Source organism: Scyliorhinus canicula, chromosome 12 (assembly GCF_902713615.1).
Source record: "Scyliorhinus canicula chromosome 12, sScyCan1.1, whole genome shotgun sequence".
In the NCBI taxonomy this organism is placed as follows: domain Eukaryota; kingdom Metazoa; phylum Chordata; class Chondrichthyes; order Carcharhiniformes; family Scyliorhinidae; genus Scyliorhinus; species Scyliorhinus canicula.
The window spans coordinates 59,069,161-59,095,372 of NC_052157.1; the positions used below are offsets into that span (position 1 = coordinate 59,069,161).

A 26,212-nucleotide genomic window follows, 5' to 3' on the forward strand; every position below is an offset into this window, starting at 1 on the left:
AACCACTGTTCACTTCTAACCACGTGTCGCGTGAATTGATGGTCTCATCACTCGTGAGACATTGTGATCGGGATCTCGCACTCACTGGCCGTGAACCAGATCAGCATACTTAAATGAGCAGTTCGGCATCACCAGGTAGACCCTGCCAGGACATTGTTTCGTATTGGTCCACACAAATGTGGAGCAGGCGTAATGTTACCTGGAGGGTCGCCCAGGCCATTGGTGGTCAGGAATAGGGCAGGGTGAAACCCTAGCTCTCGCTCTGGCACCTAGGCATGTTCGCACAGCCAGCCTAGCACCCTGACTGCCAGGCTGCCTGGGTGGCATCACCAGGGTGCCAGACATGCAGAGCCCAGGTGCCAGGTTGGCACTGCCAGTGGTGAGGCCTTGGGGGGGGGGGGGGGGCTTTACAAGATAGCGAGGGAGGAAAGGGGGGTTCCCAGGGGCGTCCACGAGATTGGGTGGGTGGGTGGTGAGGGCTGCAGTCAAAAGTGGGGGAGGTGGCCTGAGAGAGCTGGGGCGCAAGATCAAGGCAGCCTTCCAAAATGATGTCCCAATATGCAGGGAGCCTTTCCTGCTAGTGAGATTGATTCAGATCAGCCAATCAGCTTTGTTCAAGAGCAAAGAGGAAGGTGAGGCTAATCAGTGATTCATGATGGAGATAATGATACGGGTTCTGAGGGATCCTAACCCATTCTCCTGCTTTGCAATGCAGCACTGAATATATCTTAACTGGTGTGTCTTGTGGACACTGTGTCAGGTGGCAGACTGGCTTCACTAAACAGGGTCCTGAGGAACATTAGACAGTGTTCGATGAACTTGTCCACTCCTGTTTCCAGGATTCTCTTCCATTCATTGTGAAATCTTGGGGAGTTCCTTATGTGTCCTGTAGATGGTCCACACTGCAGCCATTGGGCACCAGTGACACTGCGGATGGTTATTGTTGGAACCAACAATTCTATGGAAACGTGCTTGTAGGATTAGAATAGCGGTTTTAATATACTTACAACAGGGGCTGTTTAGCACAGGGCTAAATCGCTGGCTTTGAAAGCAGACCAAGCAGCCCAGCAGCATGGTTCGATTCCCGTAACAGCCTCCCCGAACAGGCGCCGGAATGTGGCGACTAGGGGCTTTTCACAGTAACTTCATTTGAAGCCTACTCGTGACAATAAGTGATTTTCATTTCATTTCATTTCAGAGCCAGCCTGTTAGCCGTTGAACTTTCGGTGAACTGGCTGGCTGACTCTGTGGCACGGATCTTTATACAGCAGCTCCAGGGGGAGGAGTTCTGGGCGGAGCCAAGGGGGGAGCCCAATACAAACTCTCGAGTACTCCCAGAGCTACTGCCACTGGTGGTCAGGTAGTGCAACTGCACTTACAATATTGATACATGTATCTACTTGGAACAGAGTGACGTTGGTAACTATAATGCCGTGTGAATCTCATTCACCACAGTTATTGAGTCTAGTTGATCTATAAACTATCCAGTGTTAAATATTGATATTTCTCTCCCCAGTCGGATTATCACAAGAGTGGAAAGGTGACACTCCACGAGAGGTGACAGCGCAGGAAGGTTCATGTGTGAAGATTCCATGTCATTACAGCTATCCGTCACATTTAGCAAATCAACCGCGAGGTGCAGTCTGGTTTAATACTGAGGAAGAGATTCCCTGGGCTCCCCTAGCCTTTCACTCCAAGGATCACAATCACGAGGCACCAAAATTCCGCCATCGGACCCGGCTGTCTGGAGACCTGAAAGACGGAGACTGTTCCCTGATAATAAACAACATCACAAGGGAAGATGCGGGACCTTATTTTTTCAGGATAGAATTTGACAGTGGTCCCGGCCATAACTATTATCCTGCAACACGGCTTCATGTTTCTGGTAAGTGCTGTATTATAATTACTCAACAATTCACATCCAACACTCAATGGGAAAGATCACAAACTGTGACATTTACACATTAACACAAAACACAGCTTATTATAACACAGTGTCTGATTATCAATAACCTGGAAGATAGCTTCCAGAACCCCACACGGGTGTCGGGCGGCGGGATCTGAGGTGTCGAGCCCAGCGCGCGCGGAGGTCGGAGCAGCGGGGTCAGAGCCAACAGGAGGCCGAGGCGCCAGGCCCGAGGCCAGGGCGCGATATAGGTGGGATGTCCCACATCAGATGGCTCCCACCTAGGATGAAATAAGAAGTCAGAAGTCCGGTCCCAGGAGAACTCAGGGGGAATGAAAAAGAGAAGAGAAAGAAGTTTGGTGAAAGTTTCTTTTTCTCCCTTTTTTTTGTGTGATGGAAGAAAAATTGTTTGAGATTGATGAAGGACAGGAGGGTGAAAAGGGGAAAAAAGAAAGGGAAAACAATAATCCGCTAAAGGATGCGAAGAGCAGCGCGAAGAAAGAAGGAAACACGGGCCCGTCGCTGAATGAGAGGACGAGCAAAAGTGCTGACAACATGGCGGAAGTCGAACCGCATGGTTTGGCTGCACTACTTACGGTGAAGAAGATGGCCGAGGTGATGGTGGTGGTGCTGGAAAAACAGTTTGCGAGGCACATGGAGGCCTTGAGGAAGGATACGGCGGTCACATTGAAATCTTTGGTGGAGGAGGCAATTGCCCCGGTGAGAGTAGCTGTGGCAAAGACGTCGGCCAAGGTGAGAGAGCAGGGCGAGAAGATGAAGGAAGTGGAGGAAGCCGTGTCACAGCACAGCGACCAGTTCACCTCGATGGAGGATGAGCTGCGGAGGGTGGTGGAGGTCAACAGAGGACTCCGAGTAAAGCTCGAGGACTTGGAGAACCGCTCGAGGTGGCACAATCTAAGAATTGTGGACTTGCCCGAAGGGACAGAGGGCCCAAGGCCAACAGAATACTTTGCTAAGAAGTTGGCGGAGTTGATGGGAGAGGGTGAGAACCCCTCCCGGTACGAGCTAGACCGAGCTCATCGGTCATTAAAAGTGAACGAGCCGCCAAGAGCAGTAACTATCTGCATCCATAAGTACTGCATGAAGGAGAAGGTATTAAGCTGGGCGAAGCAGAAGCGTGAGGTGCTGTGGGATGGTACTACGGTTCGGATCTACCAGGACTTGACGGTAGAGTTGGCAAAAAGATGAGCGACGTTCGGACGAGTGAAGGCGGCATTGTACAAAAAGGGGGTGCGATTTGGTATGGTGTACCCGGCGAAGCTGAGGGTAAACGTATGATGCCAAAGACTTTTATTTTGAGACAGCGGAGGCAGCTGAGGCATTCGTGAGGGCAGAAGGCTTGGGACAGACGTGAGGAGCGGAGCTGGAAGAGAGACTGTGGGCTGTGTTTGGGCAGCTGGAAAATGTATAAATGCTACAACTTTCTTTTTACTGAGTTCAAGTTAATGGTTGGGTTGATTGGCGTTCTGTGTTGCGACGGTTAAATCTTATTTTGGTGAATTGTATGGGTTGGATTGTTGTTTTTGTTTTTTCTTTCTCTGGGACTGGGTGGAAGGGCACGATATATCTTGGTGGGGGGGAGCCACCCGCACTACCTAACTAAAGGCGACTAGTGAACGGAAGTGAGGTGAGAGGAGGGTTGCTGATATTGGAGTCTGGTTGGCAGGTTTTGATGGGCCTATGAGGCGAGTGAGGGGGGGGGGGGGGGGGGGGGGGGGGGGTTGATGCTGGGAGATGTTTTTTCAAGGGGAAATGTAGGTGGGGGGTTCTTGGGAGGGGGAAAAGGGGTTTGATAATAATGGACAGGGGCGGGTCTGGCTTATGGGGCAGGGCCCGGTGGTATGATGATGGTGGATAAGAAGGGTGGGGGGGTGAGAGACCCCAAGTTAGGATAGTCACGTGGAACGTGAGAGGGCTAGGAGGTCCGGTCAAGAGGTCAAGGGTGCTTGCGCATCTTAAAAATTTGAAAGCCGATGTGGCAATGCTGCAGGAGACTCACTTGAGGGTGAAGGACCAGGTGAGACTTAAAAAGGGCTGGGTTAGCCAAGTGTTTCACTCTGGATTTGATGGAAGGGGTGGAGGGGTAGCGGTGCTGGTCAGCAAAAGGGTACACTTCCAGATGGAGAAGGTGGTCGTAGATCAGGGTAGTAAATATGTGATTATGACAGGGGCACTGGAGGGGAGAGTAGTGGCGCTGTTAAGTGTATACGGTCCCAATTGGGACAATATGGGATTCGTGAAGAAGGTGTTTGGGGTTATCCCCGACTTGGACACACACAAACTGATTGTGGGGGGGGGGAGGTACTGGAACTTGGTGCAGGAGCCAAGGTTGGACAGATCACGGCCGCGCTAGGTGGTCCCATCGGGGGGGGGGCGAAGGCGCTGGCTGGGCTAATGGTGGAAATGGGAGGGGTGGACCCTTGGAGGTTTCTGTATTCAAGGGAAGGGGAGTGCTCTTTTTTTCTCAGCAGTCCATAAGGTATACTCGCGGATCGACTTCTTTGTGGTGGGGAAGGCTTTGCTGGCTGGGGTTAAGGGGTCGGAATACTCGGCAATTGCAGTGTCAGATCATGCTCCGCATTGGGTGGATATGGTACTGGAGAAGGGGGTAGCGCAGAGACCTGGGTGGAAATTAGATGTGGGGCTTTTGGGGAACCAAGTGTTCTGTGATAAAATTGAAAAGGTAATTAAGGAATATGTAGGTTTCAACTGTACGGGTGAGGTGTCAAAGGCAGTTGTCTGGGAGGCTCTAAAGGCGGTGGTGAGGGGTGAGGTAATTTTGTTTAAGGCCAGGGTGGACAAAGAGGAGAGGTTGGAGCGGCAGAGGGTAATAGATGAGATGTTGGAGGTAGACAGGAGTTATGCAAAAGATGGGGACCCAGTGAAGCTGGAAAAGAGGAAGGAACTACAGGGGAGCTTTGACCGACTGTCTATCAGGAAGGCGGTGCGCCAACTGAGGCGAGCAAGGGGTGCAGGTTATGAACATGGAGATAAGGCGGGGCTTCGAACCGGCGCCAGAATGTGGCGACTAGGGGCTTCTTGTCACTTGTCACTTGTGACAATAACCGATTTTAATTTCATTTCATTTCATGTTAGCAGGTCAGCTCCGGAGGGAAGCAGTGGCAAGGGAAATTCTTCAAGTGAGGGATAGGGCAGGGAAGTTGGTGCTGGCTCCGGATCTAGGTTTTTGAGGAGTTTTATGAGGTTGTACAGGTCAGAGCCACCCTGGGGGAGACCGTGAGATGCAGGAATTTCTAGATGGGTTGGAGTACCCGAGGCTAGGGGAGGGGGACAGGGATACATTAGAAGGAGCAATAGTGGAGCAGGAGATAAAGGATGCGATTGGGAGGATGCAGTCGGGGAAGGTGGCAGGTCCGGATGGGTTTCCGGTGGAATATAATAAAAAATTCAAGGATAAGCTGGCACCCTTGATGGTGGGGATGTTTGAAGAGGCGATAGGGAAGGGGGTTGATTTTGAAAACTCACCACTATTCTTAGAATTCCCCCTGTACCAAAAAGGGCCAACATCCTAAATGGTGAACATGGATTCTCACTTCCTGACTCCGATGCAGGCTTCAGTGGGTGCTATTCAGGTCAAACTATATTTTCAAGTTATCCCCTGGTATAACCCATACCTTCACCGAAGATTTTTTCTACTTACCACTTAGTAGCATCGATGTCCTGGGTCCCGCATTGCTAAGTAAGTAAAGTAGACTTTCTGGAATAACCACTTTTTCAGGTTAAAACTTTTAAGTTATTTTATTAATATAATTTTTCTTTTAAAAGCTGCAAACACTTTCTTTACAGAAAGGTAAAAAGATCTTGCTTCTGGATCCTTTTGGTTGGTTGAAGGGACCCTCAGGCCCACCTTGACAATCAATCTTCTTTAAAGTCTGGTCTTCATGAGATGTATTTGCTGGTTAGCTCTGTTGCTGTGTCTTGTCGATCCATGTACTGAGCTATTAGAGCTGGCTCTGCTAGCTATCTCTGAGCTGACTCTGGCTCCTGTTTAAATTCTAGTCTTCCTTAGATGTATAGCTGTTTAAGCTCGGCTGCTCGTCTTGTCTTTCCCATGACCGAGCTGTGAAAGCTGAATATGCTTCTCTTCTCTCTCTGAGTTCTCCTCCCATTTCCTTCTGGTTCTGCTCCCTGGGTTTATATTTCTTTCTAATAATTATTAAGTTTTTATTACCTTATTGTAAATTAACTTATTTCACTTTGATTGTTAAAAAGTATATTTGATCTAAACATTTTAATACAATTAAGAATTCATTTTGGGCATAGCCTCACCTCTCAGATCTGATTACATTGCCCTTTGTGATGTTCAAAGTTCCTTTGTCATATTCAAAAAATGCTTTGGTTTCAAGAGGTGTTACTTTTAATTTCTGTCATTTGAATAGTTTAATTTTCCAATTGTCCCCAGCTCATAACTTTGCCTTTGATTTTGACTTTAAATTATGTTTCTCATAGACAGGTTGTCTCTAATTTTCTTTAATTTACTTGATGTTAGTAGTATTGCACACTTAGAATTGACACCAAATTGGACTGAACATCATCCATCCTTTCCAGCTGTTTACTAAGAGAGTTAATTTCAATGAAGGTGTGAAACCTTTGCTTTTAACTGTATGCTAAAATTTCACTTGGTTATGACTTGAAAGACCTGCCTGTTTAAAACATTTGTCACTTAATTCAATTGATAGTTACATTCAATGAAGGTGTGAGCCATTGTTTTAGCTTAATACATGAATCCTGTGTGTTTGCCTGCTTGTGAGAAATAACCTGCATTTTATAATCCTGCTCTTTGCAGCTGCTATTAGCTTTTTGTGGGCTCTTTCCCTGTATCCTCTCATGTTTCTCTCAGACCAGATATTGCCAGACTTCCATGTTTCAAATGACACATTTTTCTGTATTTTCAAGAACAGGGTGTTGCCACAAATCTTGGGGCAGGCATCAATTTCACTGTTGCTAAAAAAAGATAAGTATCCGACAGAGTGTGTGTTGTCTAGGCCCATATCATTTCTGAATGTGGACGCAAAAGTATTGGCGAAGGTACTGGCGGGTAGGCTGGAGGAGTGCCTCCCGAAGGTGATAGGTGAGGATCAGACGGGGTTCGTGAGAGGGAGGCAGCTTTTCTCGAACAAATAGGAGAGTATTGAACGTCGTGCTGCCACTGGCGGAGGGGAAGGAAACAGAGGGGGTTGTGGCATTGAACGTCGCGAAGGCGTTTAACCGGGTAGAATGGGGGTTCTTGATGGCAGTTCTGGAGTGGTTTGGGATTGGACCAAGATTTGTGAACTAGGTAAAGCTACTATATAAGGAGCCGAGGGCGAGTGTCCACACAAACAACATCAGCTTGAGATACTTTTCTCTCCACCATGGGACGAGGCAGGGATGTACTAAGTCCCCCCTGCTGTTTGCACTTGCGATTGAGACATTGGCCATCGCATTAAGAAGTTCGGGAGCATAGAAAGGAATAGTGCGGGGGTGATAGAGCATAGGGTGTCCTTTTATACCGGCGACTTGCTGTTATACGTGTCGGATCCAAGTGTGTCAATAGGGGGAATATTGGAGCTACTGGGAGTATTTGGGACTTTCTCAGGGTACAAGCTGAACCTAGACAAGAGTGAGTATTTTGTGGTGTCTCAGCCGGGGGTGGGGGCAGGGGTGGGGGGTCTGCCATTCCGTAGGGCAGTGACTCCATTTAGGTATCTGGGGGTGCAGGTTGCCCGGGAGTGGGGGAGGCTTCACAAGTACAACATCACTAGTTTGTTGGGGAGAGTGAAAGCTGACCTGGCGAAGTGGGATTGAGGGAAGGATTACCTCATTCATATGGGGAGGGAAGGTGGCCAGAGTGAGAAAGGTGTTGCTACGGAGGGGAAGGCAGGCAGGGGGTTTGGGTCTTCCGAACCTGATGTACTACTACTGGGCGGCGAACGTGGAGAAGGTGCGGAGCTCGGTCAGAGGGGTTGATTCCCAGTGGGTCAGAATGGAGGAGAGTTTGTGCAGGGGGTCGGGACTGAAAGTACTAGCAACAGCCCCGCTCCTGATAGCTCCGGGGAAATACTCAGGGCGTGCGCTAATAATAGTTTCATTGAGAATTTGGAGGCAGTTTCGCCAACACTTCGGGTTGGGGGCAGGATCAAGGAAAATGCCAATTCGGGAGAACCACAGATTTGAGCCAGGGAGGTGGGATGGAAATTTTCAGAAATGGGAAGAGAAGGGGATTAGGACGCTTAAAGATTTGTTTCTTGGGGGTCGGTTTACAGGATTGAAGGAGCTGGAAGCGAAGTATCGGCTGGAGCAGGGAGAAATGTTTCAATGCATGCAGGTTTGAGATTTTGCCAGAAAGGAGATACAGAGCTTCCCAGAGGAACCGGCCTCCACATTGCTGGAGGAGGTGCTGACGACAGGGGGACTGGAGAAGGGGTAGTGTCAGCGGTGTACGGAGCTACTTTGGAAGAGGATAAGGCACCACTGGAAGGGATCAAAGCAAAGTGGGAGGACGAGTTGGGAGAAGTTATAGAGGAGGCGTTCTGGTGTGAGGTGTTTCCGGAGAGTAAATATCTCCACCTCATGTGTGAGGTTGGGGCTGATAAAGCTGAAGGTGGTATACAGAGCACACCTCTCGAGGGCAAGGATGAGCCGATTCTTTGAAGGAGTAGAAGATGTGTGTGAACGTTGCCGGGGGGGGGGGGGGGGGGGGGGTTCATATGTTTTGGTCCTGTCCAAAGCTAGAGGATTACTTGAAGGAGGTTTTTAGGGTAATTTCCAAGGTGGTGCACGTGAAACTGAACCCGGGCCCCCGGGAGGCCATATCCGGGGTGTCGGACCAGCCAGGGTTGGAAACGGGGGCGGAGGCAGATATCGTAGCCTTCGCCTCTTTGATCACCCGGAGGCGGATCCTGTTGGGATGGAGAGCAGCCTCTCCACCCTGTGCCCTGGCGTGGCGGGCGGGACCTGTTGGAATACTTGACTCTTGAGAAGGTTAAGTTTGAACTTAGGGGAAGGACGGAGTGGTTCTACAATTCATGGGCATTATTCATTATGCACTTTCAAGAACTGGATAACATCGAACATTAGTTGGGGGGGATGGGTGGGAGGGTTGTGGGGGAGGGGGGGCTGTGTGTATTAAGGGTGACTATGGGTAATCCCCGATTCCTTTTTGTCATTTGTTTATGTAAACATGCGGGTTAATGTTTGGGGTTTGGTGGGAGGATGGGATCGTTGTTATTGTTATGGGAATTGACATATTTGTTGCTGATTATTGTTTATTGTTGGTGGGTGTAAATTTGGGAGAAAATGTGAAAAAGGAGGAGAATAAAAATATTTTAAAATTTTTTAAAAAATCATTGATTAAATGTATTGACTGTGTTCATCACTGTTATCAGATTATCCACATCCATCGATCTCTCTAATTCTGTTTAAAAGTCTTGCATGTCGACAAAATAAAGACTCACATTTCTATAGTGCCTTTCACCACCTCTGGATGTCCCAAATAGATTCACAGACAATTAAATACTTAGGTGTGTCATACCTTTTGGAGACACATCAGCTATTCATGCACAGAAAGATCCCATATCATCTATTGTTGGTGTTGGTTCAGGAATCGGTTTGAATAGTTTCTGTCCTGCGGTGGACAGGGTTGATTTTAAGTTTGGAAGTGGTTTTTGTGGAAGTGATAGACAATCCTGTCCAAAGTGTAAATTGCTTCTTCACCCCATTATTGTCAATCCAGGGACTCTGATGAATGCATATGAAGCTCAATGACAGATGTTCCACCAAGTGTGAAAATAGCAAAATATATGCTCGTACTCAGTGACTTAGATATTTCCAATCACGTGTAATCTACAGCACAGACCTAGGCCATTCGACCCATCAGCTCTGTGCCAGTGTTCTGCTCCACACAAGCCTTCTCCCACTCCCCTCTTCATCTCCCCACATCACCATATCCTTCTATTCCTCTCTCTCTCATGTGTTTATCCACCTTCTTCCTTAAATACATCAACATGATTCACCTCAACCACTTCCTGTGAGAGTCCCTAATTCACCCCAATCCCTGTGGGAGCGAGTCCCACATTGTCCCCACTCCCTGTAGATGTGAGGCCCATATTCTCACAACTCCCTGTGGGAGCGAGTTCCACATTCTCCCCACTCCCTGTGGGAGCGAATCCATGTTCTCCCCACTTTCTGTGGGAGCGAGTCCCACATTCTCCCCACTCCCTGTGGGAGCGAGTCCCACATTCTCCCCACTCCCTGTGGGAGCGAGTCCCACATTCTCCCCACTCTCTGGTTTCTTCTGAATACTCCATTGGATTTATTAGTGACTGTTGTGAGTGTGCAATTAATCTTTGAAGACATTATTAAAGACAATATTTTATAATAAATAAAGCTGGAACTGAAGGTGGCTACTTAGAACTACCAGACCATTTTGTGGGTGAAACCATCATCTCTCAAGAAGACAAAGATATTTTCTGATGTTGTCTCACTGTGGCTTCCGGCCGTACATGAAACTTCATTGACACCTTCAATGTTAAAGCGGAAATCTGCCATTTCACATCTGAAAGCTGAGGTCACCTGAAAAAACACAGTTGAAAGACGACATCAGATTGTTAATTAAATGATCATAATCCCTTATTTGGAACTGTGAAGGGACACTGACATAAGGTCGCATAATACAGCAGCCATCTTGGCTCACTGAGACAAGCTATTGGAGAAAATGCAAACGGTTTTTCAGAGACATCTTCAGAGACAGTCAGAAATCTATCTGTGGTGAATGTATTCACCTAATGCATGATACTGTAACCTATAACCTGCAAGTGGTGATGCGAGCTGCTTCCAAGTACTGTACTGTAACCCCAGTGGGCTCCGCCTCTGGCTCCGCCCTCGCCGGGGCCATATATAGACCTGTGGGTGGCACTCATCTGTACAGCCGACATGGCTAGGCAAGTTCACGATTAATAAAGCCAAATGTTCACTTGCTCTCTCTGCTTCTCGGTGAATTGAAGGTATATCAATTTATTAATCATAGACAACACCATGGAAGCCGCTCTAAAGCCAGACAGGCTCGAACTCGACGCCCGCCCGTCCGAAGCTGTGGTGGTATGAATGGGAGCACTGCCATTGGTGCAGAGCATTAGTTTCCCAATTGCTCTGGCTGGTCATGTGCCTCTCGTCTGATTGGCTGGGACTAGTCATGTGGCTGCTCACCAATTGGTCGAGAGGCAAGTAGACCCCGCCACCGAGGCGGGGTATAAGTACCCAGAGTTCCCGGTGGTCGGCCTTTCTCTGTAGTCGACCACCGGGCTAACAACTAGCTGATTAAAGTCTAAGGTTGGACCTTCATCGTGCCTCGCGTCCAATTGATGGTACATCAATTTAATCAGCTAGAATTTGAAATGAAGCTACGCATCAAGCCTGACTGCCTCCGCATCAGCCCGCATGCTTCAAATGCGCCTGCAATCTTTAAACATTGGCAGGCGTGTTTCAACAGTTACCTGACAACTGCAGCCAGCAAGCCCACCAAGGAGCAGAAACTCCACATCCTCCACTCGTGCGTGGGCACAGCGGTATACTCAATGATTGAGGACGAAAATGATTATGACGCGGCCATGGGCATCCTGAGAGGACACTTTCTCCGGCCGGTCAACGAAGTATATGCACGGCATCTTCTGACTACTAGACAATAGTTCCCTGCTGAGTCACTCGACGAGTTTTACCAGGCCCTCTCAGCTCTAGGGAGAATGTGCGCCTGTCCCCAAGTTTCTGCGACAGAGCACATGGAACTTTTAATTAGAGACGCTTACATTGCCGGCATGCAATCCTCCTCTATCCACCAATGATTGCTGGAGAAGAACGCCCTCAGCCTAGCAGAGGCACGGACCCTCGCAACCACCCTGGAGGTCGCCGACCTGAACGCCCGCGCATACAGCTGAGCGCCAACCCCTTGGACTTCATGGCACGCGACACCTCCGTCCTCCGCTGACCCCGACCTTCCCCCCCCCCCCAGGCCTGCGCTGTGGGACGCTCCGACAAGCTAACGGGGCCCCGCTGCTATTTCTGTGGCCTCTCCGCTGCCCGGCCCACTCCGCTCTGTGTAAGAGCTGCGGGAAGAAGGGCCACTGCGCTGTGGTTTGCCAGAACAAGTCGGTCGCTGCTGTTCCGCGCAGCGACCGCGGATTGCCCTCCCCGGGCCCTCCCAGGGCCTAGCGCCGCGCACCAACCTCTCCAGCCCGCCTCCCGGCCCCCGCAACAGGCCCACGGTCCTCCCTACCCCCGCTTCCGGCTGCCCTGACCGGCCCGCAGATGCCGCTGACACTGCCCCCAGCTGCCACGAGGTTCCCACGGGCCGGCGCCATCTTGGGTCACGGACGCCACGTGCGGGTCCTAGGCGCTTGCCATCTTGGGGGCTCCGGCCCCACGTGCGTGTCCTGGGCACCACCATCTTGGGGACCCGATTCCACGTGCGGGCCCTGGGCACCGCCACCTTGGGCCAACACGGAAGGCCCTGCAGCGATTACTCTGCCACCGAGGAGGATCTGAACTCTCGCCACGACTTGCTTCCCTCACAGTCGATCCAGCTCAACGGGCGTGAGACGAAATGCCTACTGGACTCCGGGAGCACGGAAGTTTTGTCCACCCGACACGGTTAAGACGCCTGCGCGCTCCCCATCCACCCAGTCAAGCATAAGATTGATTTGGCCTCGGGTACGCACTCCGTCCAGATCACCGGGTGCTGCATAGCGGACCTCACGTCCAGAGGAGGGTTTTTAAAAACTACAAACTCCTCATTCTCCCCCGTCTATGCGCTCCGGCACTATTGGGCCTGGATTTCCAGTGCAACCTGCAGAGCTTTACTTCCAATTCGGCGGCCCTATTCCCCCCCTTACTGTCTGCAGCCTCGCGTCCCTCAAAGGTGGACCCCCCCTTCCTTGTTTGCTAATCTCGCCCCAGATTGTAAACCTGTCGCCACTAGGAGCAGACGATACAGTGCCCAGGACCGGACCTTCATCTGGTCCGAGGTCCAGAGGCACATTAAGGAAGGAGTCATCGAGGCCAGCAACAGTCCCTGGCGAGCCCAAGTGCTGGTAGTTCAGACTGGGGAGAAAAACCGGATGGTCATTGATTACAGTCAGACCATCAACAGGTTTACGCAGCTGGACGCGTATCCTCTCCCCTGTATTTCAACCTGGTTAACAGGATCACGAAGTACAAAGTCTTCTCCACGGTGGACCTTAAGTCCGCCTACCACCAGCTCCCCATCCGCGCGAGTGACCGCAAGTACACCGCGTTTGAGGCAGATCGGCGCCTCTACCACTTCCTCAGGGTTCCATTCGGTGTCACAAATGGGGTCTCGGTCTTCCAACGGGAGATGGACCGAATGGTCAACAAGCACGGTTTACGGGCTACCTTCCCGTATCTCGATAACGTCACCATCTGCGGCCACGACCAGTAGGACCATGACATCAACCTTCAAAAATTCCTCCAAACCTCGAAACTCCTTAATTTAACCTACAATAAGGATAAGTGCGTGTTTAGCACCGACCGCCTAGCCATCCTCGGCTACGTAGTGCGTAACGGAGTGATAGGCCCCGACCCCGAATGCATGCGGCCCCTGATGGAGCTCCCCCTCCCCCACTCCCTCAAATCCCTCAAACGCTGCCTGGGCTTCTTCTCCTATTATGCCCAGTGGGTCCCCAACTACGCTGACAAAGCCCGCCCCCTCATCCAGTCCACCTCCTTTCCCCTGTCGATGGATGCCCGCCAGGCCTTTAGCCGCATCAAAGCGGATATCGCAAAGGCCACGATGCATGCTATCGACGAGTCCCTTCCATTCCAAGTCCGAGAGCGACGCGTCCCGATGTAGCCCTGGCGGTCACCCTGAACCAGCGGGCAGACCCGTGGCCTTCTTCTCCCGTACCCTCCACGCTTCCGAAATCCGCCACTCCTCGGTGGAAAAGGAAGCACAGGCCATAGTCGAAGCGGTGCGACATTGGAGGCACTATCTGGCCGGCAGGAGGTTTACCCTCCTCACAGACCAACGGTCAGTGGCTTTCATGTTCGATAATGCACAGAGGGGCAAGATCAAGAACGACAAGATCTTGCGGTGGCGGATCGAGTTGTCCACGTACAACCACAATATCTTGTATCGTCCTGGGAAGCTCAACGAGCCTCCCGATGCCCTATCCTGCGGTACCTGCGCCAGCGCACAGATTGACCACCTCTGCACCCTCCACACGGACCTCTGCCATCCAGGGGTCACCCGTTTTTACCACTTTATTAAGACCGCAACTGCCCTACTCCGTTGAAGAAGTCAGGACCGTCACCAGGGACTGCCATGTCTGCGCCGAGTGCAAACCGCACTTCTACCGCCCCGAACGAGCGCATCTGATCAAGGCGTCCCGCCCTTCGAACATCACAGTATAGACTTCAAGGGTCCCCTTCCCTCCAACAACCGCAACACATATTTCTTGAGTGTTATTGATGAGTACTCCCGCTTCCCTTTCGCCATCCCCTGTCCCGACATGACCACAACAACCGTAATAAAGGCCCTCCTATCCATCTTCTCCCTGTTCGGTTACCCCACGTACATCCACCACAGCGACACGAGTTCCTCCTTTATGAGTGACGAACTGCATCAATTTCCTGCTCAGCAGGGGCATAGCCTCTAGCAGGACGACAGTTATAACCCCCGGGGTACCGGTCAGGTCGAGCGGGAGAATGGCACCATCTTGAAGACCATTCTGCTGGCCCTAAGGTCCAGAGATCTCCCTATTCCCCGTTGGCAAGAGGTCATCCCCGACGCCCTCCATTCAATCCGGTCTCTCCTCTGTACTACCACTAATCAAACACCTTGTTTCCCCTAGGAAGTCGTCCTCCGGATCCCCTCTCCCGACCTGGCTGGCCACCCCCGGGCCCATCTTGCTCCGGATGAATGTGCGGGTGCACAAGTCCGACCCGTTGGTTGAGCGAGTGCAGTTACTCCACGCCAACCCGCAGTATGCGTTACTGGGTATCCCGACGGTCGGCCGGATACGGTCTCGCTTCGGGACCTGGCACCCGCCGGCGTGCGGCCTTCCCCCCAACTACATCAACACCTCCCCCCACCCCCAATTCCCCCTCAACGCCCCCCTGCGCCTCCACGACCCAGCGCACAGACCCCCCTCTTCCCGATTACAGCGTCTCCACCCCCGGGTCCGGGGTACGGAGACACATCTACGACCGAGCTCCCGGAGACAAGGACGGCCCCATCGGCCCCCGACGTCACCGGCCTCCACTGCGACGGTCCACCATAACAACCACGGGCACCCGACAGGATCATGTCCATCTGATGCAACCATGGGACTTTATTGGACTCTATTGTAATTTTTTTTTGCATGCTACGGTATTTAGTTTTGTTCATTTGCCACGAGCCAGTGGGCACGCCCCCCTCTTCTCGCTGTCTGTACTCATACCACCCGTTCCTCGCCCCCCCCCTCTCTCTCTTCCCCTTACAACACCCCCCCCCGCCTTCTTTCTCCACAAGGGGTGAATGTGGTGGTATGAATGGAAGCACTGCCATTGGTGCAGAGCATTGGTTTCCCATTGGCTCTGCTGGTCATGTGCCTCTCGTCTGATTGGCTGGGACTAGTCATGTGACTGCTCACCAATTGGTCGAGAGGCAAGTAGACCCCGCCACCGAGGCGGGCTATAAGTTCCCAGAGTTCCGGCGGTCGGCCTTTCTGTAGTCGAACCACCGGGCTAACAACTAGCTGATTAAAGCCTAAGTTTGGACCTTCATCGTGCCTCGCGTCCAATTGATGGTACATCATTTGCATCGAGCCCTACCTCGACCCCTCCACAAAGCCTCCCACGGAGACCCTCAAGCTGCGACTCCTCCACGCTCGGGTGAGTCATCGAATCTCAGTAATGATTGAGAAAGCGGCCACGTACGAGGCGGCGGTCGCAACCCTCAAGGCACACTTCGTGAAGCCCGTAAACAAAGTGTTCACCAGACACCTCCTCACGACTCACCGTCAACGCGCCGGAGAATCGCTGGATGAGTATCTGGAAACCCTGACACTACTCGCAAGGGACTGCAGCTATCGAGATGTGACGGCGGAGGAACATATGAACTCACAGATCCAGGAAACCTACGTGGCGGGGGTCCGCAGCGCCTTCTGGAAAACGGGACCTCCGACCTGCGGGACACGGTAAAGCGAGCTACCTCGCTAGAGGTGGCCTACCAGAACCTCGCGTTCCCCGCGGGCCCGGCAAACCCCTCGTGGACACAATCGTCGCGGCCCCCGTCGGACCCGATTATATCATGCGTCTGCCAGCCCAGCCTGGGGAACCGCAATGCTACTTCTGCGGCCAGGGCCAACACCCCCGGCAGCGTTGCCCAGCCCGCACAGCGACGTGCAGCGACTGTGGGGGGGGGGAAAGGAGCACTACGCTAGAGTATGTCTGGCCCGACCTAAGGCCCGAAATCGAAAACACACCAGGCCCGACCCATGGACACTCAGCCCCGCAGACCCCACAATGTGGCTGAGTGCCTGCCCGGAACGCCCCCTCCAGATGTGTCATCGGCATTGTGCGAATCGTGGCCACCGGCCCCAACACCAACCGACACGTGCGACTCGTGGGGGCCGCCATCTTGGCCGCCGGCTCTGGCACCGACCAACACGTGCGACCGATGGGAGCGGTCATCTTGATCGCCATCTTCGACCCAACCCGACACGTGCGACTCATGGGGGCCACCATCTTGTGACTCCACCGACCACGCAGGCTACCCACAGCTGGGTGCAGTGACCCTCGACCAGTTGCAGCCGAAACAGCTGAAGAGCTCCATGATGGTCGTCCGGGCACAAGACCCCCTGTCTTTTCAACTCCGGGAGCACGGAGACCTTTGTCCACCCGACAAGGTAAGGCGCTGCTCCCTCCACACCTACCCCGCCTCCCAAACAATCTCCCTTGCCTCCGGTTCCCATTCGGTTCAGATCCGGGGGTACTGTGTTGCCAATCTCGCGATGCAGGGCTCAGAGTACGCTCGTTTTAAGCTCTACGTCCTCCCCTACCTCTGCGCCCTCCTACTGCTCAGATTGGATTTTCAGTGTAATCACCGAAGCCTGACCCTACAATTCGGCGGACCCTTTCCCCCACTCATGGTATGCAGCCTTGCGACCCTCAAGGTCCCCCCCCTTCACTCTTTGCGAACCTCACTCCTGACTGTAAGCCCATCGCCACCAGGAGAAGGCGGTACAGCTCGCTAGACATGGCGTTTATCAAGTCGGAGGTGCAGCGACTGTTGAGTGAAGGGATCATTGAGGCCAGCAACAGCCCCTGGAGAGCGCAAGTGGTGGTCGTCCGGACCAGGGAAAATAACCGGATGGTTGTGGACTACAGCCAGACAATTACCCGGTTCACACAATTTGATGCGTACCCCCTCCCCCGCAAAGCGGAGATGGTCAACCAGATCGCGCAGTACCGTGTGTTCTCAATGGTCGATCTGAAGTCGGCCTACCACCAGCTCCCGATCCGCCCGGAAGAACGCCACTACACTGCCTGTGAAGCAGCCGGCCGACTCTTCCACTTCCTCAGGGTCCCTTTCGGCGTCACCAACAGGGTCTCGGTCTTTCAGAGAACGATGGATCGAATGGTGGACCAGTACGGTTTGCAGGCTACATACCCGTACTTGGACAATGTGACCATCTGCGGCCATGATCAGCAGGACCACGACGCCAACCTTCAGAGGTTCCTCCAGGCCGCCCAATCCCTCAATCTCACATACAACAAAGAAAAGTGTGTCTTCCGTACTACCCGACGGGCCATCCTCGGCTATGTCGTGGAGAATGGAGTCCTTGGGCCTGACTCCAACCATATGCGCCCCCTCACAGAACTCCCCACAGCCTCAAGGCCCTAAAACGATGCCTGGGGCTGTTCTCATACTACGCCCAGCGGATCCCCAACTATGCGGACAAAGCCTGCCCACTTATTCAAACCACCAGATTTCCCCTGACGGATGAGGCCCGCTCGGCCTTCAGCCGCATCAAGGCCGACATCACCAAGGCCGCGATACATGCGGTGGATGAGTCCATCCCCTTTCAGGTAGAGAGCGATACGTCAGACGCGCCCTGGCCGCCACCCTCAACCAGGCAGGCAGGCCAGTAGCATTCTTCTCTAGGACCCTCCACGCTTCCGAAATCCAACACTCCTCGATCGAGAAGGAAGAACAAGCCATAGTGGAAGCCGTGCGACACTGGAGGCACTACCTAGCCGGTAGGAGGTTCACCCTCGTCACTGACCAGTGGTTGGTCGCCTTCATGTTTAACAACGCACAACAGGGCAAAATAAAAAATGACAAAATCCTGAGGTGGAGGATCAAACTCTCCACCTACAATTACGATATCAGGTATCGTCCTCGGAAGCTCAACGAGCCCCCAGATGCCCTGTCCCGCGTCACATGCGCCAGCACGCAAGATGACCGACTTCGGGTTATCCACGATGACCTCTGTCACCCGGAGATCACCCGGCTTACCCACTTTATTAAGGCCCGCAACCTGCCCTACTCCACCGAGGAGGTCAAGGCCATGACCAGGGACTGCCAAGTCTGTGTGGAGTGCAAACCGCACTTCTACCGGCCAGACAAGGCCCAACTGGTAAAGGCCTCCCAGCCCTTTGAGCGCCTAAGCATTGACTTCAAAGGGCTCCTCCCCTCACCAACAGTAATGTATACTTTCTCACCATCATCGATGAGTACTCCCGTTTCCCCTTCGCTGTCCCCTGCCCCGACATGACCTCGGCCACTGTAATAAAGGCACTGCACAGCATCTTCACACTGTTTGGTTTCCCTGCCTACGTCCACAGCAACCGGGGCACATCGTTCATGAGCGATGAGCTACATCAGTACCTGTTCAGAAATGGCATCGCCTTGAGCAGGACTACGAGCTATAACCTGCAGGGAAACGGGCAGGTGGAGAGGGAGAATGCAACGGTATGGAAGGCCGTTCTTCTGGCTCTCAGACCCAGAAGTCTCCCAATCCCGCTGGCAGGAGGTCCTCCCCGACGCCCTCCACTCCATTAGATCGCTTCTCTGCACAGCCGCAACCAAGATCCCTCACGATCGTTTGTTTATCTTCCCCAGGAAGTCCATCTCCGGGGTCTCGCTTCCATCTTGGCTGACAACTCCGGGACCTGTCCTTCTCCAGAGGCACATGTGGAGCCATAACACCGACCCCCTGGTCGAGAGGGTCCAACTGTTGTACGCCCACCCCAGTACGCCTACATTGCGCACCAGGACGGGACGGCAAGATACGGTCTCCCTACGAGAACTGGTCCCCGCTGGTTCCCCTACCAACACGCCCCGCTGCCCGCCGCCACCCCCAGCGCCCCATACGCTCCCCTCGGTCTACTGTACTGTCCCGCGCCGACACTGCCGCCACCCATCACCCCCCTGCCTACTCCCACACCCCAACCGTCTCCGACACGCCGGACCGAGGCTCAAGCTCCAGACACAACGCCCCTGGAGTCACCACCTGCAACAACCGCACCGGCAGAGCTGAGGAGGTCGAAGAGAACGATTCGGCCTCCAGCTCGGCCTCCAGATAGACTGAATATGTAATGACGCCATGTTACCCCCCTGGACTTGATTTTTTTAACAGGGGGTGAATGTGGTGATTGTATTCACCTAATGCATGATACTGTAACCATTGTATTCACCTAATGCAGGATGGTGTAACCTATGACCTGGAAGTGGTGATACGAGCTGGTTCGAGGTACGGTACTGTTACCCCTGTGGGCACCGCCTCTGGCTCCACCCTCACCGGGGCCATAGATAGACCAGCCACCTGTGGGTGGCACTCATCTGTACAACCAACTCTGGCTGGGCAAGTTCACGATTAATAAAGCCTAATGTTCACTCGCTCTCTCTGCCTCTCGGTGAATTGAAGGTGTAAAGGTATATCACTATCAGAGAGAAAAAGTAGGAAGAGGAAGAGTTTGGGGGCAGCACGGTAGCATGGTGGTTAGCATAAATGCTTCACAGCTCCAGGGTCCCAGGTTCGGTTCCCGGCTGGGTCACTGTCTGTGCGGAGTCTGCACGTCCTCCCCGTGTGTGCGTGGGTTTCCTCCGGGTGCTCCGGTTTCCTCCCACAGTCCAAAGATGTGTGGGTTGGATTGGCCATGCTAAATTGCCCGTAGTGTCCTAAAAAAGTAAGGTTAAGGGGGGGGGTTGTTGGGTTACGGTAATAGGGTGGATACGTGGGTTTGAGTAGGGTGATCATTGCTCGGCACAACATCGAGGGCCGAAGGGCCTGTTCTGTGCTGTACTGTTCTATGTTCTATGATCTGACTGGGAATACCATCGACCACTTCAGCCAGGTTATTCAGTGAAGTAAAGACCCACAATATCTTTACAGGGAAGCCTGTCTCTCTTCCTCTCTATCCTGTTGCACCTTCAAGGCTACCTATGAAAACCACCTCTGGGCAGATCAACTCGAGGAACCTTCGCAACTACTGAAAAATCTCTGCATTTAGAGACCTTCACTTCAGATAAAGTAACAACTTGACTATGAAACGTCTCAGGCCAGCACTGACATAGAGACTGATTTAAAATCCATTTTTATAACTACTAATCATCCTTGTAAAAGGGCTTTCTCTTGTGGAACTGTGATTTCTATTTGAACTGATGCTTCACATTATTTTGATTTAAGAGGATCCATTCTCTATGTGCATTACATTTCTCAGGTAAACCCAGGATATTCCCGGCTGAAATTATTGCAGGAAAGCGTGTGGACATAAGCTGCACCTTCAACACAACGTGCAACGGAACAGCACCTGCCTTAACCTGGGACACTCCCACTGACGTACCTGGATCAGTCTCAAACAGTAACTCAGCATGATGTCACTCTGACCTATACTTCTGTTCTGACCCTGATCCCATCACTCAGACACCACGGACAAAATCTCACCTGTAAACTGAGATATCAATCTGTTTCATCGGAGCGGACCCTCAGACTAACTGTGCAATGTGAGTACGGACATACTTCATTCTATAGTCACTGTAACAATCCAGCTAATGCTCAGTGAGATCCCACAAACAGCAGTGTGTGAGAACCAGATCATCTGTTGTTTACCAATATCAATTGGCCAGAGAAAACTCTCTATTGATTAATATCCTGGGATCAATAACCCAAGAGAGGGATTTGGTTTAAAATCAACTCTGAACATGTCGGGTGGAATTCCCCGCTCCGGGAAAAATCGGGAGGGCCGTGGTGAACTCGGCCGAGTTTCACGACGGCCTCAGAGGCTGCTCCTCGCCCCCTATTCTCCCGTCCCGGCGGGGCTAGGTAGCGGCGCTCCGTAACTCTCGGCCGTGGGGGCGTCGCGCCAAGAATGACATGGCCGGCGCGCCTAATGACATCAGCCGCACATGCGCAGGTTGGCCGGCTCCAACCCGCGCATGCGCGGCTGGCGTCATGACACTGACGGCATGAACCCGCGCATGCGCGGTGGCAGTCCTTCCCCTCAGCTGCCTCGCAAGACGTGGCGGCTGATCTTGCGGGGCGGTGGAGGGGAAATAGTGTGTCCGATTTGGACACCGGCCCGACGATCGATGGGCACCGATCGCGGGCCTGTCCCCTCCTGAGCACAGTCGTGGTGCTCTTTCCTTGCTAGGCCACCTACAAGCCCCAAACGGGCTTCTCACTCCCATTTCATGACAGCAGCGACCAGGTGTGTTTGCCGCCGTCGTGAAACGGCCACGAACGGCAGGCCGCTCGGCCCATCCGGGTCGGAGAATCGCCAGTCGCCGTGAAAAAGGGGCGAGCGGCGATTCTTCTGAGCGGGGTGGAGGGGGTGGTGGGGAGAATCGTCGGGGGCGCCAGGGGGGGCGTGAAATTTGTCGGGGGGCCCTCTCACGATTCTCCCACCCGGCTTGGGGAGCGGAGAATCACGCTCGTCATCGGTTCTGCCCTTCTTCTGATGCAGATTTCCTTCAGTATTGACCCTCCAGTAGTGCAGCACTTCCTCAGTACTGATCCTCTGACAGTCCATCACTTCCCAGTACTGATCCTCTGACAGTCCATCACTCCTCAGTACTGATCCTCTGACAGTGCAGCACTCCCGTACTGACCCTCTGACAGGGCAGTACTCCGTCAGTACTGACCTCTGACAGTGCAGTGCTCCCTCAGTACTGACCCTCTGACAGTGCAGCACTCACTCAGTACTGACCCTCTGACAGTGCAGCACTCCCTCAGTACTGACCCTCTGACAGTGCAGTGCTCCCTCAGTGCTGACCCTCTGACAGTGCTGCGCTCTCTCAGTATTGACCCTCTGACAGTGCAGCATTCCCTCAGTTCTGACTCTGACAGTGCTGCATTCCCTCAGTACTGACCCCTGCTCCGGGAATGATTTCACACAAAATAAGGATATGGAATATTAAAATAAACTTCATTACTAACACAGTATTTAAAAATCTTCAACATCGCACCAGAAAATAGATTATCAACACAGTGACACATCAGCCCTCAATGCTATGTTTAATCAAACAACAAACCATCTCCGATCTCAATCCACTTTTAAGTACAGTTAACCCTCTGAAATACTTGCTGTATCACTATCTTCTGAGACTGTTTGAAAATATAAACCTGAACCCTATCAGTACAATACCGAATCTCTGGCTCTATTTCTTTAGAAACTTCTCAGCTTCCCTACCAGCCACAAACTAAAACTCAGTCTGAACAGCCGATTGCTTCAACCCCTGCCTCCTCCCATTAATTACATCATCTCATGAAACTGAACACAATATCTCAAATTAACTGCTCCACATGGAACCCACGTCATCTAACCAAAATCCATGAGCTCAAACTTTTACCATGCTTTAATTGCACCTCTGTCTCACAAAAATTAGCTGTCTTGCAAACCAGGATTCTTTAAAACATTCACTGTATTCACACACACTCGCTTCACAGAGGATCAGTGCTGAAGGAGTGCTGCACTTCCAGGGTGAGCACTGAGGGAGCACTGCACTGTCAAAGGGTCAGTCTTGAGCTCCCTCAGTGCTCAACATTTAACAGTGCAGCAGTCCCTCAGGACTGACTTCTCTGACAGTGCAGCACTCTCTCAGTGCTGACCCTCAGACAGTGCAGCACTCTCTCAGTGCTGACCCTCTGACAGTGCAGAGCTCCCTCAGTACTGACCCTCTGACAGTGCAGTGCTCCCTCAGTACTGACCTCTGACAGTGCAGCACTCCCTCAGGAGTGACTCTCTGGCAGTGCAGCACTCCCTCAGGAGTGACTCTCTGGCAGTGCAGCACTCCCTCAGTGCTCACCCTGGGACAGTGCAGCACCCCTTCAGGACTGATCCTCTAGCAATGCAGCACTCCCTCAGGACTGACCTCTGGCAGTGCAGCACTCCCTCGGTGCTCACTCTGGGACAGTGCAGCACTCCTTCAGGACTGATCCTCTGGCAGTGCGGCACTCCCTCAGTACTGACCCTCTGTCAGTGCAGCACTCCCTCAGTACTGACCCTCTGTCAGTGCAGCACTCCCTCAATACTGACCCTCTGTCAGTGCAGCACTCCATCAAAACTGACCCTCTGGTAGTGCAGCGCTCCCTCAGTGCTCACCCTGGAACAGTGCAGCGCTCCCTCAATGCTCACCCTGGTACTTTGCAGCACTCCCTCAGGACTGATCGTCTGACACTGCAGCACTCCCTTAAGACTGACCCTCTGACAGTGCAGCACTCCTTCAGTGCTCACCCTGGGACAGTGCAGCATTCCTTCAGTCCTGACTCTGACAGTGCAGCACTCCCTCAATACTGACTCTCTGACAGTGCAGCACTCCCTCAGTACTGACCCTCTGACAATGTAGCACTCCCTCAGTACTGACCCTCTGACAGTGCAGCACTCCCTCAGTACTGACCCTCTGACAGTGTAGCACTCCCTCAGTACTGACCCTCTGACAGTGCAGCACTCCCTCAGTACTGAACTAAAGTGTCTGTTTTGATTGTGTGCTTTGTGGTGAATTAATTCACATTGATATCACGGTTTTTGCATTCTGGGTCTCTGAAAGTGCTCAACAGTTGATGTAAGTTAACGAATCTTTGTGTTTAGATGCACCATGGAATATCTCAATTACTTATCTTGATCTGATTAACGCTTCATCGATCAGTATAACTGAGGGGAACTCTCCAGTGATGATCTGCTCTGTCGAGAGCTTCCCAGCTTCTAACCTGATGTGGAGACATCTTAATGTCACAATGAACAGAACAAGTTCCAACAATGAGCTGTGGTTGGTGGTTCCTCGCGTTGCATCCGGGAACACTGGAGACTATGAGTGTGTGGCAGAGAATAAACACGGAGCAGTGGAGGGGTCCATAACCATCATTGTGGAACGTGAGTGTACACAGACTCCAACATCCTGTTTTTATTAGTTCATGCAATGTGACATTGTTGGCAAGATCTGAATTGATTGCTGAATTCCAATTGCAGTTCAGAAGGGGGTGGTGAGCCATCTTTCTACCCAATGCTGTCTTTGTTGTGCAGATGGATATATAGTGCTGCTTTACCCTGAATGGTGTTGATTTTCATGCGTGTTGTTGGGGTTGCACTCATCCAGTCAAGTGGAGAGCATCCAGCACATTCCTGATTTGAGCATTGTAAACCGTGGTCAGGTTTTGGGGATTCAGGAGGTGAATTACTTGTAGAAACAGTATTTATGAGGCTGATCCAGTTTAATTTCTGGTCAATGGTAACTCCCAGGATCTTGATGTTGAGGGATCAAGAGGTGATAATGCTGTGAATGTCAAGAGGTGAAGGTTAGATTCTGTGATACGAACATATGTTGAGGAACCAGCGAGAGAACAGGCCATCCAAGACTGGGTTTGTGCAGTGAGAGAGGATTACCGTAATTAGCAAAATTGTGGTGTGAGATTCTTTCGGGAAGAGTGACCATAGTATGATTGAATTCTACATTAAGATCGAGAGTGACACAGTTAGGTTTGAGACTAGGGTCCGGAATGTAAAGAAAGTTAACTGATGGTAAGAGACGGCATTGACTAGGATAAGCGTACAAAGGATGCTTAAGGGGTTGATGTGGATAGGCACTGGCAGACATTTAAAGAACACATGGATGAACTTCAACAATTGTACATCACTGTCTGGTGCAAGAGTAAGTTGGGGAACGTGGCTCAACAATGGCTAACAAGGTTTTGTGAGGGCCACAAAGAATCCAGCTTGAGTTTGTCGTCAAAAGAAAATTACTTTATTTACAATTATATACATATACAGCAGCAGTAGTACTTCATCACTGCTTCACTCCTCTAGCTAGTACCGTACTGGCCAGCTCTATTTATGCAGGTGAAACTGCTAATGATTTATCGCCCTCCTAATTGGGGGAGCTCATACTCTCTGTGAGCTCCTAAACTGTGTTTTTTGAACTTTGCAAGCTGCTGTTCCATGCAGCTTGGCAAACAGACGAGAGGAGAGATCTGCTGCTGCCTGTTTTATCTGAAGCTGAGTGGATGTTACAGGGAGCTGTAAGAGAAGGAAAGACATCTCCACAGGTGAAGGGTTGGCCTGGCTTGGATAGAACTCCAGTCTGGGCCTGTATTTATACACTGCCTGCCTGCATTTCCACAGCCTGCAGCAGATGGAGGGAGAGGGGACCTGTTTGCTGCCTGTTTCATCTGCAGAGCCCTTTGGGGCTGGTACTTGCAGTGATATTCAGATATCAATACTTGATCAATGTAAATGTAGTCCAGTCATTTCAACACTAGATGGCTCACAGTCAGATACTATAAGAGCGGAGTTCCCGCCTTTTCTAAGTCAGATGACAAGAAGATATCAGAACAGTGAACAAGCAAGACATAGAATAACTAGAGTGAGAGAAGTTAGAACTACTTTGTTATAGTGATGTATAGTTATATTGCTATGGCCAGGGTTTAGAGAACCCCAAAGTGTATCATGGAGTTCAACTGACCCACAACTTTAATAGATTGTGGATATGGGGAGCAACGGGCCCACTCTGTAGGTGTGATGCAACAGAACTCGACAGTACTTTTAAATTAAAACAATGATTATTTATGAAACCAGTTAACACTTTATAAACCCACAGTAAACATCTTAACAACTATCAACGCCGCTCGTTTCACAGATACAACATTCTATAAGTAAACCTTAATCTTTCCGTATTGACATCCGTAAGACAAAAGATCCTTTTTAACACAGAGATCAGGTTTAAATTCACTACTGAGAGAAGTCAGCACTTTGAAATCACCAATTGATCAGGAGACAATCTTTAGTTTGCACAGA

The 26,212-nt window shown here is 51.6% G+C and overlaps 1 protein-coding gene across 1 annotated transcript in view; it reads left to right on the plus strand.

Annotated features, from left to right (window-relative positions):
- Positions 1-26,212, plus strand: part of LOC119974261 (sialic acid-binding Ig-like lectin 14) — a 119,588-nt gene that overhangs the window by 52,095 nt on the left and 41,281 nt on the right. The window contains 5 exon segments of the mRNA XM_038813031.1: positions 1,517-1,885; positions 7,669-7,677; positions 20,648-20,777; positions 20,779-20,930; positions 24,014-24,295. Of these exon segments, the coding sequence (XP_038668959.1) occupies positions 1,517-1,885; positions 7,669-7,677; positions 20,648-20,777; positions 20,779-20,930; positions 24,014-24,295 (942 nt within the window).